At 41.8% G+C, this 19,209-nt stretch overlaps 1 protein-coding gene across 5 annotated transcripts in view; it reads right to left on the bottom strand.

Annotated features, from left to right (window-relative positions):
* Positions 1-634: 634 nt before the first annotated feature.
* The window catches only part of LOC149262397 (bZIP transcription factor 1-B-like), an 88,461-nt gene continuing 69,886 nt past the window's right edge, over positions 635-19,209 (bottom strand). For all 5 annotated transcript variants that reach the window (XM_089424318.1, XM_089424333.1, XM_089424342.1 and 2 more), the window contains 5 exons: positions 3,837-3,885; positions 3,363-3,685; positions 1,948-2,025; positions 1,703-1,828; positions 635-1,607 (listed from right to left, as the gene is read on the bottom strand). In XM_089424318.1, coding sequence (XP_089280444.1) covers positions 1,371-1,607; positions 1,703-1,828; positions 1,948-2,025; positions 3,363-3,685; positions 3,837-3,885 — 813 coding nt within the window. In that variant the 3' untranslated portion in view covers positions 635-1,370. The remainder of the gene's footprint in view (positions 1,608-1,702; positions 1,829-1,947; positions 2,026-3,362; positions 3,686-3,836; positions 3,886-19,209) is intronic.

Raw genomic sequence — 19,209 nt, 5'->3', positions numbered from 1 at the left:
GTCAAGCGATATTTTGATCCAGGTTTTGAAGAGCCCTGTCTGTGGGTTGGGGCATTGCATTCCAGTAAAGCTTTGGAAGGCCTCATCCTAAGTCAACCTTCATTCTCCTTATAAACCGTTAGATAACTAAGGGATGTTGACCCTCCATGTCCTTATCACATCACCCCTCCAGATGCCACCAGTCTTCCTTCCAAACACACACACTCTGCTCCCCCCTACCCAGATTAATTTCTTTAAAGTTTTGAAATAATTCCTACAACCATTGAATAAAATATTAAAAATTTAAAAATCCTATTTAGAAGCTACCAAGAAGCACTCTCACTGTGAGTTACAGTAATTTTAATTCTGGAAAAAAAATAATGAATTGTAGTGTCTTGTGTTCCCAATGACTATGGTGATGCTAAAAGGAATTACTCGCTGTCTCAATGGCATTCACCACATGTACGCCGGTTTTTACTGTGACCAGGAACAATAAAAGAATTTTATAACCATTTTAAATATATTTACTTGGGAAAACTTCATCAGATGGAACCAACAATGTTAAAGAGAGAAGAAGGCGCATCCTGAAATCTTGCGAACAATAGACTTTGACAATATCAAAACACCAGTAGTGTACATGATCACACCTGCCAAATAAAAGTAAGATATAATTTGCCTGAATATAATCAACAAAGATGTATAATGTCCAGCTTGAGCTTTCAGGGAAACATCCCAAAAGATCTCAATTGTTTGTAAATAAGAGCAACTTTAGTATCAATTTGCTTATTACAAGAGGCTGCCAATGGTGAAAATTGTCAGTCTATACAATTACATTCTACAATTTCACGACTCTAATCACCTCAAGTTAAAAAGCAGTTTCCACCACTTGACTATAAACTAAGTCAATAACTATTGACAGTTTGTTCGTTGTCAGTAAGTGTAGTGAGTGGCCATGTGAATTTCTCTGGCTTACTCATCAAAAAGTTTGCGATTGAAGCACATGCCAATATTCATACAGGCAGTATAGGTAATTCAGCAAAGCAACAACAGCTCAAAGTTGACCGCCGACCCAAATTACGTTCATCAACCAAACGAAAATCTAAATTAAAATCCCTTGCTTGTGGATTATATACTTCAAATCTATCTCCTGTTAGCCTCTTTGATCAGATTGATTGAAACTAAGGGAACCATGTAATTTGCTGTCCTCCCTTCCTGTAAATACTTTCCTATACAATCAATCTGGGAATGTTAAATTAATTGGGTGAAAGTCTCCACACTTATATACATATACATGATTAGTCTGTACTGACAACCAGTCCAAGGCATTTGAAGCCATGTCTAACAGAAAATGACTAGCAGCATCAGGCATCCGTAGAAATGAGAAGGATAGATTACGTCAAGCTAACCAGCAGAAACAGACACTGCTTGGTTCCTGTTATCAAGAGGTTGTTTTTTCCATCTAAATTAAAGGATGTTTCTTCTCTTCTACCATCCCTTTGCATAGATTCCACTGCACCACTGTCTGTGTCCTCATTCTGCTGCTCATGCTGCTCGCCAGTTCCAGCCTCCCCATCCTTTTCTGATCTAGTGTCCCTAGTTTCTTCCTCTGGAGCCTTGCACAGTTTTTTCTGTGAAAGCCCAATTTAGACATTGCATTCAATTTGGAAAAGCCAAATAAATCATTTCCAGCATTACCTTGGTTAGTTGATTAACCAAAACTTACATGGAGAAAAGCATTCTCAGTAGAGAGCTTTTTGCATTCCTCTCCCAATCGGTTCAGCTCTTTCCTCAAGGAAGCATTCTCTGCTTTGAGAATGTCGACTCGCTTAGCTAGTTCCTCACACTCAGCCTGAAACAAAGATCATGTTTTGACCAAATGAGGATTCAGCGTTTTTCATGAAAAATGTTTATGGATATACTATATTCCTAGATCTGGTTCATATGCACACAAAACCTGGGTACAGTTACCTGTTTACGCAACCTAGACCGTCTTGCAGATTCCCTGTTTGACTGTTTTCGTCTTTGTCTTTTAAGTTCTCTCTCATCCTGCATTTTATAAAATCAAAATCTCAGATTATTAATTATACTAGTCAAAAATCACATGACACAAGGACATGGGACACGGAGGACACTTAAATACGAGTATTCAAGTCACATGACACGAGGACATGGGGCACAGAGGAAATCTCAGATTATTAATTATACTAGTCAAAAATCACATAACACGAGGACATGCGACACGGAGGACACGTAAATACAAGTATTTGACACGAGACACAACGACCCTGAAAATAGGACATGGGGACACCAAATATCTATATATAACTAAAAAATACTGAAATATATAAGGAGACTTACTAAGCTCCAAACATTTCAGATTTGCTTGGATCTAAGACAACCCTCTGACAGACACCTAGCATTCTAAGGGTTGTCAACAACAAATGAAAGGTAATTTTGTAGGCTTCTATAGTGACCTGATTCCTATCCTGGTGAGTTTAACCATGTTCGACCTGCCAACCCAGCTGTAGCATTAATAAGAAAAAAACCAAAAATATTAGACAAAAGGCACTTGTATGATTAGGTAGACCTCATGCTTGTTTGTAGTAGGCTACAAATTGGAAATAAATCCTCGTATCCTTCAAACCAAAAGGGCCAGCATATTCAGTTTAAAAGTGCATTTCCTTATAATGTTTGAGGATAGGCATACTTGAAGACACACGCTGCTACAGGTAGGATTCATAAATGGAAAGGATGAGACAACAAACATCCTTTGATGATATGTGCATGTCTGCACATACAAAGGAAAAAAAAGGGAATTACACTTAAATTAAATTGAAACTACAACAGTTTTGAAGTATATTATCAATTGAGGTGTATATGTCCCATTCATTTCTTCATGCATAGACATCCATTCTCTCTAAAATGTATCTACTTGAAAACACACAGAAACTCCAAGTAAGTCGTGAACACTGAAAACACAGAGACGGAAAAACTTAAAAAAAAATCAAGTTGTGTGCTTTTAATAACTGATTTTAGAGGGACACGTGTCTTAAAATTGAAACAAGTTAGGGCACGTTTTTGCCACGGCCCAAACACGTGTCATGATTTTAGTACACAATAAAATCCGTATTTGACACATTTTATGCCACGTTTTGTGTTCGGCACGTGGAATATGGGACACGAGACCCTGGGGGACATGTACCATAGACTATGTTTAGTCTCGTGGACATTAAAATTTCATTTCATTTCATTTACGACTTAGGTCAAAACACATTCTAGAAATTCAACACAGAATATATGACATAAATAGTAAAAACGTAATCCAGAATTCCAGAACATAAATGGTTACAAAGGGACTAAATAAAAGACAAGAGAACCTATACCCAAAGTTCTGTAGGAACACCATCACAAGGAACCACAAGAGAGATGCTCTGAGGAGCAGGAACCATTGCTGTGGTTCTGGGCACTGCAGGACGCTTTCCACGCATGGTCGAAGTCGCAGTGGTTGATCCACTCCAGTAATCCATGCCCATATTTAAGTTGGTCTTTGACCCTGCAACTGTGGCAGATTTGCCTGCTACAGAGATTGGCACAGCTGCTATGGCTAAATTTACAGTCGCATTTACTGTTTGCACTCCAGATGCACCAAATGCACTCCCACCATGGGCATTGTATGAAGTTGCAGTTGTATTTTGTGCCTCAGCAGCTGGCATCCAGCCACAGGGAAATCTCAAGACAGCAACATTGTAAACCAAATTGCATCCATATGGTACTTCTTCAGCATGCATGCTTTAAACAATTATATAACTCATTAAAAAGGAATAGAAAGATGCAGCAAACTAAATCTAGCAACATACCTTTTGTAGAATTCAGCTCAAATCCCTTCTTTTGTGTGGCTTCTGATCCCTGGATAACCAAAATATAATGTTTGTAATGAAATAAATTTGCATGTGGAACTAACAGTAGATTTAAGCCAGAGTTTCAAAACGCTATATAATTATTTCCAAATGAGATCATTCAATGCTTATGCTACCTTTGATATAATTTAATAAACCGTTTATTTTATGTGGTTAATGATCTGGCCAAACAAAATTTAATGTTCATAATAAAATGCATTTGACGCCTGGAAATAAGAATAATAGATGTAAAGCAGAGTTACAAATGTTATACAATTGTCTGCAAATTATATCACTCAATGAATTAATCCAACAATGCTAGTGCCTAGGCTTGAAGGCTTTTAAGCAATGTTACCAGACTCGGAATCGGCAATAAATCGGCGAGGCAAAAGAGCGAAGAGTTTTAATCGGATTGGGAAAAAATCGGTGAATTCAATAAATAAAGATATACACATATATTGAGTTAAAAAAAAAAAACATTTTCCATTGATATTCAATAAAGCTAGGTCCAAACAATGCATAATATCAATAGATGTCCAAAATATCATGAATGAATAAGTATCTCATATATGTTATGAGTCCAAACATGATTGAAACTTGAAAGTACTAAGTCCTGACTCCTAACCAGTGACTACATAGAACCAGAAGCATCTGCTTCTAAAAGTTTATAAAATACTGCAAACGCAAAAGCTAACGCTAGAGCACACTGCACACTACGCCTCTATTACGCGGAGTAAATTGAAACTGAAACCATGCCTCTATTACCTTCTCGACATATGAGTTGTTGGGCCAGAGCAGTGAGCAGTGAGTTAGAGACCTACATTTACTTTTTAACTTAACTAAACCACATGGCGAACAATGCGGCAACCCTGAAAGTTAAAACCTGTGCTCTCTGAGTCTAGGGCTGAAAATCGCCTCAATTGCCTAAATCGCAATTAATCGATGAGTTGCAAGTCAAACTCGCATTGACCACAAGTCAAACTTGGTCAACGCGAGTTTGACTCGCCCAAAGCTGAATCAGATCATTTGAGGGAAGAGCAGAGTTTGACTCGCGATTAATCGCGAGTGATCGGACATTCATGTTTCACTTTTTAAGGCTCTACCAGGGTTCTGCTCATTACGTGTAAAAGAGTTCAGTTTAGTTAGGATTACGATTAATCCCCAAGTTTACCTTAGTATTGTCATGGTTAATCTTGTATTAACTTGGCTGTTAGTGTAGTAGTAGGAATATTATTTCCAGTAATGCTTGGGGATATCATGTCGTTATGTCAGTAACAATGACCATTTTTTGAGATCCAGAGGTAAAGTGAAAGACAGCTTAAACACAATCTCACGGGCATTGAAAGGCATATCAAACTCATCCTACTAGAAATAAATTATAAAAGAAAGCTGCCATCCAAGTTCTCATCAGAGAACAAACCCATGCAAAAAGGTTAAAATAGAAAACCAATCATGGATCAACATTCACTGCATTTACTGTAGTAGACCCTGTGCAGAATGAAGTTGATCTCCAAAACAGTAATGCTAGAGTGCAAGAAAGTGAGCAAATTGCAATATTAATTGAATAGATGTCCTAAAGTTAGTGGAAATGGAAAAACTACCGTTGATAAAATCTGCAGGTTAACAAATTGGGAGTATATTCGTTCTTTTGGATTATCATTAGAATAAAGCCACATATTCAAGGCAATCGCAAGCTTGGGTCTAGAAGAAAGTCCTTTTATAGTAACTTTTAAAAACAAGCAAAGTCTTTCTAGACAAAAAAAGAGGAAAATAACTTCTACCTGAAAGAGAAAGGGTCATCTAATTGATGATAATTCTGCTCATAAATGCATATCTACAAAGAGAGACCCAACACCAAGACTTGCAGTTTGTAGCGGCAATGAAGAGGGGACTACTTGAAAGTGCAGCATATAGGATGATTTCAGATACAAGGCTTCAACGCTCTCTTCTTTCTTCCCTCATGTATACATAATCTTTGTGTTGGGCGTCAATTGTATTAGTCTAATCCTTCAAGGACTTTAGTCTTGAAGAGAGATTGTTGTATAGATTTAATAGTGTATGCTGTTGTAATTTCTAAGTCTAACCCGTTAGAAATTTTCCTGCACTATATGGTTTATTTCTCCTACTTGTTTAATTACTAAACACGTTATTTAACCATATAAATACTCAAATAAACACAATGCAGTCTCAACCATCTACAGATCATCAAGTGAAAGAAATAGACAAACACACAAGGGACACCGTTATTTTTGGACAATCGTCCCCGGAAAAACCCAACTTGGGAAAACCGGTGCAGCAATTCTGAGGGTTTTCTTACTAAGCAAATTTTCTTGAGTACAACTGGGTGCCAAACTGACTCACCTGACAAAGAAATCTATCTGGTAGTAATACCTCTCTTCGGAAGCAAATATTTTGAAAGTCAGCTCCACGAAACTCTCTCCAATGCCTCTCTGAGGCATTGCGTCAGCCTGAAACCCTTTGCGTCAGCCCTCTGATGCTCTACGCAGCCTTTTTGGGCCTCTGCATCATTCATGCAGGCCCTCTGGCACTCTGCACAGTCACTATGGCCTCTGTGTGGCTCCTACTACCTCTCTGTCTGCCTCTCTGCCTCTTTGTTGGTATTCCGGCACTATCTCTGCCTCTCTGCTATGCACTCACTGCCCCTCACTGCAACTCTGATCACTAGTTCGATTTCTCTTAGCAAACCTTGCTCTAGAAAATCGAACTGACTGATCAATCTAGTGTGTCTCCAACTAACCCTCAAGCCTCCTCTTATACTTTTTCTGTTGAGTCTTCAACAGCCGAGATTACATCTCTAATCAACGGCTAAGATTAGATTTGGCTTGATCCATGTTATTTAGAACCTTCTAACCCAGTTTTATATTAATGCCCATTAATATTTTTATTTTCTAAGTTTAGACTTAGGAACCCATTAAAATTTTAATTATTTTAATATCTCCTTCACCAGGTAGAATTTCCCCAAACCATTTCTCAGTCTTGGAGATCTCATGTGCTTTAGCCTCTCCACCAATTTTCATGGCTAGAGCACATCCGATGCTACCCCAAATCAACACTCCCTCTTAGCAAGGAATGTGCTCTAGTAATACTCCACCACTGAGCATCACCCTGATCATCCGGCACCGGTACCTGTGCTAATGCTTGGCCTTCCTGCCCAACATCCTCTGCACTGTTGCATCCTGTACTGCTGCCCATGGCTCTACCACTGCCATTGCTACATCTGTACAACAACTCCCTCTGCATCTGTGTTGCTGTTGGTCCTTTCTCCCAACACTGCATCTACACTGCAACCCTCTCTCATCATGTTGCATCGTGCTGCCTATAGCACTACCACTGCTACTGCTGCATTGCAACTCAGTTACTGAGACGATGGTAACTGATCTACCCAACTACTGACATCCTTGTCAGGCTAGAAGCCCTCCTGATGCTGAAGTTCTCTCTGTTGCCTCTGCGCTGCTGCAACAACTCTATGCCTCTCGCACTGCTGCAAACACCTCTGTGCCTTCCTGCATTGCTACAACCTCCTTTGTGCCTACTCACACTGTTGCAACCCTCTTTGCGCTGTTAGAGACTACTGCACTCTAGCACTCTCTGTCGCTCCATCCGCATCAGCTTCAACCAACATCCGCCATCCTGCTACTGTCACTTTGGAGCTCCCGTAGCCGGATATGATCTAAGAGTTTGGGTACCTCAAAGATCCTGCCCCTCATCTCCTGTAGTCCTCCTGACTATAGCTTGATGTCTCCCCACCTCTTCTCTAGAGCTACATGAGCACTCATGGCACAATTGTCATCATCCTCTACCTCCTTTTCCGCCTTACTAGCGTTGCCTTGGAGTCAGACGCCTCTCCCTTATTCTTCTTCCTAGGACACTGGGTTACATAATGGCCCAGCTCCCCGCAGTTGAAGCACTTAATCTTGGAGAGGTCCTTTTCCTTCCTCTTCCCTTCCTACCCCGCAGATGCCAGAGACGCATCCTCTTCCTCCTCTTTCTTGACCCGGGCTCCTTTGCCACTACTTCCCACCTTGGTTAGTCGTCTGATCTCTTCTTGGCGAAGAGTTGCCCATAGTTCTTCCCAATCTAGAAGATTCGCTCTGCCCAAAATGCTTTGGACGAATGTCTCCCATTCCTCGAAGGTTGCATTCAGTGCGGTCCTCACCATCAACTCTTGATCCTGCGTGGCCCCTATCAAAGTCAATTGGTCCTGAATCTCCTGCAACTTGCTGAGGAAGTGATCTATCTACTCCCCCTTCTGCATCTGATATGACCGTAGTTGATTCTCCAGTGGCATCTTCCTCTGCACAGAAGTGCCTTGATACAATGTCGTCAAGGTGTCCCGCATCTCCTTTGTCGTATTCTTCTCGGCAATATGCTGAACTACATGATCCTTGACCACATCAAGGATTATGCACTTTGCCTTGGCCATCGCAACCTCATACTTTTCGTTATCAGCTGGGTCGACTAGGATAGCCACGGTTCTCAAGGCGAAGGCCTTGATGCGATGTCTATTTAGAACAGACAGGATCCTGGTCTTCGAGATGACAAAGTTGGACGCCCCGTCCACCCTGTCCTGATCCCTCAGTCCGTTCATGACCATCTTTGCTCTTCTTTTCGACTTCTCTGAGTCTCTACTTCCCTCCTAGAAGTTCTCTCTTCGACTCCCTCTGAGTCTCTACTTCCCTTCTGGAAGTTCTCTTCTAGACTCCCTCTGAGTCTCGATTTCCCTCCTGGAAATCTTTCTGCCAATAGTCGAATCGTACCTCTCCAATCTCCTTTGCTCCTACAAAAATGATCTGGATTTCTTGACTAGAAATTCGCCTAGGTAGACTCCCTTCTACCTTGGTTATGTCCGGTTAGGTATTGTTCTGCCTCAACAGCAACAACACCCCACCAGCTTCACACTCCAAAATCTACCCACAGCTTCCTATGCCCCAACAACTGAAGATCTGAGCCTCTAAGCTCTGCACAATCCCCGCAATGGCTAAATCGCTCCACTAGCCAATTGCGTCACTCCTACTTGGCTGAGTAGGATGGAGTGGCTCTTCGTGAGCCTCGTCTGCCTTTCACTGCTTCTGCGCTGGCCCCTTCTCTGAATCGAACTGATGATGTAGGCCCTCTGCATCACCCCTTCTCTGCTGCTTTCTTCTTAGGAACAACTTCTGTCACTCGGGACAGTTGTTTCTGCTGCAAATTCTCTGATTCAGTTGGTGCCTTCAACTCTCATGTGATCTGCAACGCTCTGATACCATGTTGTAATTTCTAAGTCTAACCCATTAGAAATTTTCCTGCACTATCTGGTTTATTTCTCCTACTTGTTTAATTACTGAACAAGTTATTTAACCATATAAATACTGAAATAAACACAATGCAGTCTCAACCATCTACAGATCATCAACTGAAAGAAATAGACAAACACACAAGGGACACCGTTATTTTTGGACAATCGTCCCCAGAAAAACTCAACTTGGGAAAACCGGTGCAACAATTCTTAGGGTTTTATTATTAAGCAGATTCTCTTGAGTACAACTGGGTGCCAAACTAGCTCACTCGACAGAGAAATCTATCTGGCAGTAATACCTCTTCGGAAGCAGATATTTTGGAAGTCTACTCCACGAAACTCTCTCCAACGCCTCTTTGAGGCACTACGTCAACCCTCCTGGCCTTTGCGTCAGCCCTCTGATGCTCTGCGCAGCCTTTTTGGGCCTCTACATCACCTTTGCAGCCTCTGAGTCATTCACGCAGGCCCTCTGGTGCTCTGCGCAGTCACCTTGGCCTCTGCGTGGCTCCTACTAGCTCCCCGTCTACCTCTTTGCCTCTGCGTTGGTCTTCCGGCACTATCTCTGTCTCTCTGCTATGCACTCACTGCCCTTCACTGCAACTTTGATCACTGGTTCGATTTCTCTTAGCAAACTTGCCCCTAAAAAATCGAACTGAGTGATTAATCTGGTGTGTCTCCAACTAACCCTCAAGCTTCCTCTTATACTTTTTTTGTTGAGTATTCAACGACCGAGATTACATCTCTAATCAACGGCTAAGATTAGATTTGGCTTGATCCATGTTATGTAGAACCTTCTAACCCAATTTTATATTAATACCCATTAATATTTTTATTTTCCTAAGTTTAGACTTAGGAACCCATTAAAAACATTAATTATTTTTAATATCTCCTTCACCGGGTAGAATTTTCCCAAACCATTTCTGGGTCTTGGAGATCTCATGTGCTTTAGCCTTTCCACCAATTTTCATGGCTAGCGCACATCCGATGCTACCCCAAATCAACATATGCATCCCTCGAGGAGAATCAAGAATCAAGCTAATGCAAGAAGCTCACAGCTCCAGAGTTGTTGGACACTTTGGGGTCAACCAGCTACTAGTCAACCTATAGACGTGTACGGGTCTCTGCCTATTGTCATTATATTGACCTATACACATGTATGGATCTCTGCCTATTGTCATTATATTGAATGTCCCTCAGTAAATGAACATTGTTCATTTCAATATGTATGTGAGCTATGCATGCAGAACGTGGAGAAGTTTGTGCATAGTTGTAATATGTGTAGCATATCCAAGCAAGGAAACTGGAAAATGTGATTGCACCGCCTGCACTAGACCTGCCAGGACTATGGAAAGTATTTCAATGCGTTTCCTGACAAGATCACCCAAGAGCTAAGGAAACAACTATGTGCTATATGTTCAACAAAATAGTAATAAATTTCGATGTTGCAAGAAGACAAGGAGATAGAAATAAGCAGTTAGCTTTTTTCCACAAATGTATCAGTCAACTTTGGCTTGCCTAATTCCATTACATCTGGCAGAAACATATGATTCCTGAGCAGCTTTTGGAACGTGCTTTGGAACCTACTGGGCACTAAAATAAAGTGAAGATTGCTTTCCATATAGGAATGGATGGGCAACCCAAAGTCGTAAACTAGACTCTAGTGTATTTATTGTGAAGGTTTGACCAACATTCCAAGGCTATGGATGAAAACCTCACATACATATAGCATTGTTATAACTGAGCAATTCATGGATTGACTTGTGTCTTCATTTGACACTTGTCTAATTTTTCATTTTCTTCCACAAACACGCTTTGATTTTGCTTTTCTAGTGTCATATGACTGTAGCAAGTATGAAAAGGAGGAACATGCAAAAATCTATAAAGCTAATAGAGAAGACAGGATATACATATGAACGGGTACAAGAAGCACAAGGACAAGGACAAGGACAAGTGTTATAAGCACCAAAATACAAAACTTCCGAATTGAAGACCAAGTGTGGCTGCACTTATCAGAGAAAAGATTCAGGGAGCTGAACACGAAGATGAAACCCACCTGTCAAGATTCTGTTGAAGAACAACGAGAACACCTTTTGTATAAATTTATCTCCATAAATGGGCATACAATATGGACTAATTGAACATGTCTAAGGCTAAGTTGCACTGAAACGGATACGGACACGGGGTTTGAAACGGATACGGCAAATTTTCAAAAAATCTGGGATATGATACGACAAAGAAACGACATATATATATATATATATATATGATAAAATTCAGTGTAAATATTGTCATCATCATCATCACCAATGATTATTATAACATTCAAGTTGGCACCTTTGATTAAAATGTCAATACCCACTCACAGTTTAAAGGAATATATTTTTCTAATGAGTTTGACAGCACTAACACAGAGGCATCAAAGTGAATATAATATTGTTTAGTATCACCGAATATAATGTAAATTTAATCATTGTAAATAACAGTGTCTACACATTATAAATTGGATTGTATTCTAGTAGCTACGACAAGAGATGCTCTGAAATTCATAGAAAGAAGTAAGTCGGATTTATTTATTCACAACCTAAGATCATATGACCAAGAATCAAGATGCCACAATTTAAACAATTAAGTATCGTGAAGTATGATACTAGTAAAGAAATGCAGAGAAATTTAACCTAATGCAAAGAAACTGCTTCCACCAGCCAACTTTGTAGGTAACAACTTTCCTTTTTGATTTCATAGATACCTTATGAGTCTCCATTCCAAATTTCAGGTTTCATTCCTTTCAATCTGGCATTGTTGAAAACTTGTTGGAAAATACCTCTATCACTTCATGAATCCTTTTTCAAGATAAATGTTCACTTTCAGATGAGCTGTAATTAGTGGATATAAGGTCTGCAAAGAATTCGGCTGCATTTACATGCTTTGGACAAACAAATCTGAAATATATTCTTGCAATAAAGTGCCTAGAACATTGGAAAACTGGAAGCCTAGAAACTTGGAAATGTATCCAAAATTTCCGGAAATGTATCAAATTTTCTCGAAACTCCTTTGAAACGTTTTCGACCTCAGGCTGACCGTTTCTGAAAAACTGAAACGTGGCGGAAACGTTTCCATGTTGTTTCCAAGCCATTTCGTACGTGTTACCGTATCCGAAACGCTAAACGACGTTTTTGGGAGTTGGGGGCAACATTTCCGGTAACTTAGATCTAAGGCATTTTTTTCAGATCAACCTAATGAGGGAGCCTTGATCCTTATTATAGAAGAACTCATACAAAAATCAGCAAGTAGTATTCCAACAATATTAAGTGTTGTATATGAATACAAAATCTACCTAGTAAGGTGAGATGGAGTGTTAATTATTGTAGCTCAGACAGGTGTTCCAGTCTTCAAAGGCGTCATTGAGGCTAGGAACACAGAGGAATTAATTATCTCCAAGCCCATGTAATTTTTCCTAAGTTCCACCTGTTGTTTTGGGGTAGCATCGAATGTGCTTTAGCCACGAAATTTGGTGGAGAGATTGGGGCACATGAGATCTCCAATACCCAGAAAGGGTTTGGGCAGATTCTAAACAGTTCAGGGGATATTAAAATAATTAATATTTTTAATGGAGTCCCTAAGTCTAAACTTAGGGAAAATAAAATATTAATGTGGATTAATATGACACTGTGTTAGAATGGTCCAAAATACATGGATCAAGCCAGATCTAATCTTAGTCGTTGATTAGGGACTTAATCTCGGCCGTTGATATGTCAACAGGAAAAGTATAAGAGGAGGCTTGAGTGTCACTTGGAGAGCACACCAGAGTGATCAATCATTCTATTCTCTAGAGCGGGGTTTGCTAAGAGAGATAGAATTAGTGATCGGGAGATGCAGTTGAGGGGCATTTGAGTATAGAGAAACAAAGAGGCAGAGATAGCGCTGGCAGAGCAGTGCAGTAGCCGGGGAGAGTGACGCAGAGCCAGCGAGGGCTCACGTACGGACACACAGAGGCAGTTGGGAGATGCGCAGAGCCTCAGAGAGGCCAGCGTTGCTGACGCAGAGGGCCAAAGGGCTGATGCAGGGCCTCCTAAGGCTGACGCAGACCCATCCGGGGTGACACAGGGCCAGTGCTGGGCAGAGAGGGGCTTACGCAGTCCAGAGAGGCTGACGTTGGGGTTTCTGGGGAAGATTTGTGCTGAGAAGCTGCCAAAAGATTTATCTGGGGTTTCAGCCAGGAGATTTGTCAGAAACTGAGACGTATTACTGCGAAGGAAATTCTCTATTGGGGAGGCCAATTTCGGCACCCAAATTGTACTCTGATATTGCTTAATAAGAAAACCCTCAGATAGCTGCACCGATTTTCCCACATTGGGTTTTTTCGGGGACATTAGTCCAAAAATAACGGTGTCATATGGTGTGTTTGTTTCTGTTTCTTTTAGTTGCTGATCTGTAATATGTTGAGCATGCACTAGTGTTTATTTTCAGTATTTACATTGTAAATAACTTGTTAAGGAAAATAACAAGTAGGTAGGAATAAATTAGATAAAGTGCATGGAGGGTTTCTAACTAAGTAAACTTAGAAACTTCAACATGGTATCAGAGTGTGATTGCAGATCACAGGAGGACTAAGGACATCAGCTGAGTGGAGGAATAGCAACAGAAAATAGCTGTCTCGAGGTGACAAAAGTTGTTTTTAGCAAAGCAGCAACAAGGGAAGAGTGACGCAGTGCTTGCGTCATCAAGGGTGAGCCGAGAAGAGGCAGTGCAAAAGCTAAGGAAGGCAAAGGGAGCCTCACGCAAAGCCACGCAGTAGCTGGGAAGGCTGACGCAGTTGGCTAAGGAGGCCAGGTTGCTGGTGTCGGGATTGCGCAGAGCCTAGGAGCTCTCACCTTCAGGTTGTTGGGGTTTAGAAGGCTGTGGGAATATTGCAGAGTGGAGCTGGTGAGGTACTGTAGTCAGAACAGTACCTGACAGAGCAAGGCTAGAGGAGTTGCTACCGAGGGTTTCTAGTCGAGGAACCTAGATCAATGGTGCGGTTGCACAAGACGATCAGAGTAGGGGGCATCTCGACAACGGCAGAAGGATTTCCAAGAGGGAAATCAGGACTCAGAGGGAGTCCAGAAGAGAACTTCCATACAGGAAGTAGAGACTCAGAGGGAGTCCAGAAGAGAACTTCCAGGAGGGAAGTAGAGAAGCATCATGGCACTACACGGAGTAAGAGAACAGGATAGATTGGACAGAGCGTCGAACTTCGTAGTCTGGAAGGCCAAAATCTTATCCGTACTTGACATGAATCGTGTCAAGAACTTCGCCTTGAAGGTAATAGCTATCCCAGTCGACCCCAATGATAATGACAAGTACGAGGAGGCAATGGCGAGGGCCAAGAGCATCATCCTTGACGGGGTCAAGGATCATGTAGTACCACACATAGCCGAGAAGGAAACAACATTTGAGATGTGGGAGGCTCTCAAGAAGTTGTACCAGCATACTTCTGTGCAGAGAAGAATGCTACTTGAGAATCAGTTGAGGTCGTATCAGATGAAGAAGGGAGAACCGATTGACACCTTCCTTGGAGGACTGAATGGGATCCAAGATCAGTTGACCACTATAGAGGCAACACCGGATTAGGAGCTGATGGTGAGGAAAACCCTGAATGCTGTCTCAGAAGACTAGGAGGTATTTGTCCAGAGAATACTAGGCAGAGGGACTCTCCCACCTTGGGATGAGATGTGGGCAGCTCTTCGCCAGGAAGAGATCAGACGGCAGTCGAAGACAGGCAACAGCAACAAGGGTATAAAAGTCAAGCAGAAGGAGGAAGATGTTGCCCTAGCATCTGAGGGAAAGCAGGAAAAACAGAAGAAGAAGGATCTCTCCAAGATCAAGTGCTTCCACTGTGGGGATATGGGTCATTATGCAACCCAGTGTCCGAGGAAGAAGAGTAAGGGAGAGTCTTTCGAGACTAAGGCAGTGCCAGCACGGGCAAAGAAGGAAGTTTTGACAGACGATGATTGTGCCATGAGTGCACACGCACCACTTGAGTGGAAGTGGGGAGACATCGAGCTGTAGTCAGGCGGACTACAGGCGATGAGGGGCAGGATCCTCAAGGTACCCAGCCTCTTGGATTAGACCTTGCTACGGGAGCCCCGAAGAGGAGTAGCAGGACTGGCTGATGTGGGTAGAGATGGATGTGGATGGAGCGGCAGAGAGAGCTACAGTGCAAGAGTCCCGAGACAGCGCGAGGCTAGCAGGCTGCAGTAGTGCGAGAGGCACAGGAGTGTTGCACCAGTGCAGGATGGCACAGAGAGGTGTGCAACGGTGTGAGATGCAGGGAGTTGTTGCAGCAGCACAAAGGTCAGAGAGGGAGCACTTGTTAGCGGTAGAGGGAGCTTCAGCATCAGTGGGTGTCTCTAGCCCAACAGGGAGGTCAGGTTGGGAGATCAGTTACTTACTTCTCAGTAACTGAGTTGCAGTGCAGCAATGGGCAACACGATGCAACATGATGAGAGGAGGTGCAGTGCGGATGCAATGCTGGGAGAAAGGACCAGCAACAGCACAGATGCAGAGGGAGTTGTCGTACAGATGCAACAGTGGCAGTGGCAGAACCAAGGGTAGCAGTACAGGATGCAGCGGTGCAGAGGATGTTGGGCAGGAAGGCCTAACATCAGCACAGGTACTGATGCCGGATGATCGCAGTAATACTCAGTGAGGAGTATTGTTAGAGCACAGTCCTCGCTAAGAGGGAGTGTTGATTTAGGGTAGCATCGAATGTGCTCTAGCCACGAAATTTGGTGGAGAGGTTGGGGCACATGAGATCTCCAATACCCAGAAAGGGTTTGGGCAGATTCTAAACAGTTCAGGAGATATAAAAATAATTAATATTTTTAATGGAGTCCCTAAGTCTAAACTTAGGGAAAATAAAATATTAATGTGGATTAATATGAAACTGTGTTAGAATGGTCCAAAAGACATGGATCAAACCAGATCTAATCTTAGCCGTTGATTAGGGACTTAATCTCGGCCGTTAATATGTCAACAGGAAAAGTATAAGAGGAGGCTTGAGCGTCATTTGGAGAGCACACCAGAGTGATCAGTCATTCTATTCTCTAGAGCAGGGTTTGCTAAGAGAGATAGAATTAGTGATCGGGAGATGCAGCTTAGGAGGATTTGAGTACAGAGAGACAGAGAGGCAGAGATAGTGCCAGGAGAGCAGCGCAGTAGCCGGGGAGAGTGACGCAGAGCTAGCCAGGGCTCACGCAGGGCCACGTAGAGGCAGCCAGGAGTTGCGCAGAGCCTCAGAGAGGCCAGCGTTGCTGATGCAGAGGGCCAGAGGGCTGACACAGGGCCTCCTAAGGTTGACGTAGACCCATCCGGGGTGACGCAGGGCCAGCGTTAGACAAAGAGGGGTTAACGCAGTCCAGAGAGAGGTTGATGCTGGGGTTTTTGGGGCAAATTGTGCTGAGAAGCTGCCGGAAGATTTATCTGGGGTTTCAGCCAGGAGATTTGTTAGAAACTGAGGTATTACTGCCAAGGAAATTCTCTGTTGGGGAGGCCAGTTTCGGCACCCAGATTGTACTCTAATATTGCTTAACAAGAAAACCCTCAAATAGCTGCACCGGTTTTCCCAAATTGGGTTTTTATGGGGACATTAGTCCAAAAATAATGGTGTCATAAGGTGTGTTTGTTTCTGTCTCTTTTAGTTGCTGATCTGTAATATGTTGAGCATGCACTAGTGTTTATTTTAAGTATTTACATTGTAAATAACTTGTTAAGCAAAATAACAAGTAGGTAAAAATAAATCAGATAAAACTTAGGAAAAGTGGATAATTAATTGAAATTAGATGAGATAAGATCGATTTGCCTCTAAAAGATTTTGGAAAGTTTTTAAGTTGATCTTAGCCATTGATTGGATCAAGCTAACTTATAATCTTGGCCATTCATTTGTGAATGATAGATTATAAAGGGAGATCAATGGGCAACATTTGAGACAGATTAGATCACAAAGATCATTTGAGTTGGGTGAGTTTTCAATGAGACATTAGGAGGGTTTCAACATCAGCGATTGAGGAAAGATTTCTGAGGTTTATTCTTCATCTGAGAGACTTCCACTTTCTGACTTTCGGAGGGAGTTTAGCTGTCTGAATTATTTTATGTAGGAGGCCAAGTTTACAAATGCAAGTTGTCAAAATGCTAGATCAAGTTGCCAGTTGCTAGTGCAGTTGTTGGAGGGAGTGCGACTAGTCGTTATAAGTTGTTGGGGAGTGTGAGTTGCCAGATTGAATTCCTAGAGGCGGTGCGAGTTACCGGGAAGGGCAATGTGAGTTTCTGTTGACACCTAATCATCGAGATTGGGTGAATGTAATTAATGTAAATAAATAATAAGAAATATGAATAGTCATCGGGAGATGAAGTGAACAGTCTCTCCCTCATGTATATAATAAAGACCAACCTGAAGGAATAATATATGAATTAATTTTTGGAGTTACTACCTGGCTTGACATCGTATCAGAGCCAGCTCCATTTTTGGCATAGTCTTGTAACTCCCTTCTGCCAGTCTCTTGCAGTCTGTCCACTGCCCCTTGTGGAGTCTGTCCACTGCCCTCTCCACAGTCTGACATTATCTGCGCCCTCTGCACTCCCCAGGCTGTGCATAATTGTCCTTTCTGCGCTCTCTGGGCTCTCTGCCATCATCATTGGAAGGATTGCTCCAAAGGAATGAACTATCTGGTGCCCCACGCAGGAACGAGGAACAATACTGTGCGATATGGTTGTTAACGCTGTGTGATATGGTTGTTAACGCAGTTCTTGTATTTACGCTGCCTGTTATAAGCCACTGTATATGTTAATACACAGTTCTTGTATTTACGCTTGAACGCTGCTTAGTGTATTACATTAAACGCTGGTTGCCGGGGTAGTCTAGTTTCTTGAACGCTGGTTGCTGGAGCAGTGTAGTTTCTTGAATGCTGGCATTGAAGTGTTTGTAAGGTTGTTATAAAAGTGTTGTGGTATAAATTTGGTGCATACCCGGCATTGAAGTCTGATTGTTATAATAGTTTGTTGGTAATAGCGACTGTATAACTTCTAGTGTAGCATCGAAGAATCCCTCTCTTCGAATTTGAGCGTCAAATGTGAATGCCATGCCATGAATACTGTGAGCTAGAGTCTGTTGTGCATATGGATGGTTGTTTATATGCTATTGTATGATGCGTAAATTTGAAAAACAGAGTCAAGTTTCCAAAATTAGTCTTTCTGCTATGTAACTCATAATTCTCTGCAATATTCTCTATTCATGTGTTCTATGTACATATGCATTGAAAGAAGCAACTTTGAAAGAAGATAATGCGGTGGTGATATGGTCAATTTGAGTGTTGACTTTGGATGTTGAAGTCCATATGCAATGACCATGTTCAAGTGTAGCTGGCCGTAAATTTTATGCGTTGGTAAGTTCCTCTGCGTTAATTCCTTTTGTGAAGGTTGTGTACACTGGTACCATACGCTGCCCCACTTGTGTATGTGTTGAAGTTTTTTTTTTTTGGCATATAAAAATCGTTGAATGCCATGTGTTGAATAGAGTTTTTTAAAACATGGACGTGGGTCAAAGCACTATGGCATGAAGTGTTGAATGTGTTGTACAATTTTTTTGTGTATTGGAGCTGCTCCTCAATATATTTAGGTTCAATTATATTAGGCAGAAGTTTTTTTGGTTACAGTATAGATTCAATCATATCCATGGTGGGAATAGTTCTCGCTGGCAAGGAGAACTATCCTGAATGGTCTCGGATGATAAAACACACCTTCATTTTCAATGAGTTGTGGAAAGGAGTATGCATTGGAGACGGAGACAAAGAGCCAGAACAACCTAACTCAGACAAAGAGCTCGCCATTTGGGAAAATAAGAACAGCAAAGCTTATGCATTAATCGCAACATCTGTAAATGAAGAGGTAAGTTGCCATATTTCGCCATTTTCAACTGCTTTCAAAGCCTTTCAAAAGCTGAAAGAACTCTACGACTCACATTCTGCACTTGAAGTTGTTCAACTCATGATTAAACTCTTCACT

Source organism: Pinus tabuliformis, chromosome 6 (assembly GCF_031772625.1).
Source record: "Pinus tabuliformis cultivar Carrire ecotype Pingquan chromosome 6, CPIR1, whole genome shotgun sequence".
NCBI lineage: Eukaryota > Viridiplantae > Streptophyta > Pinopsida > Pinales > Pinaceae > Pinus > Pinus tabuliformis.
Note: the sequence above shows the minus strand (reverse complement) of the source record. Positions and strands in the feature narration are given on the sequence as shown.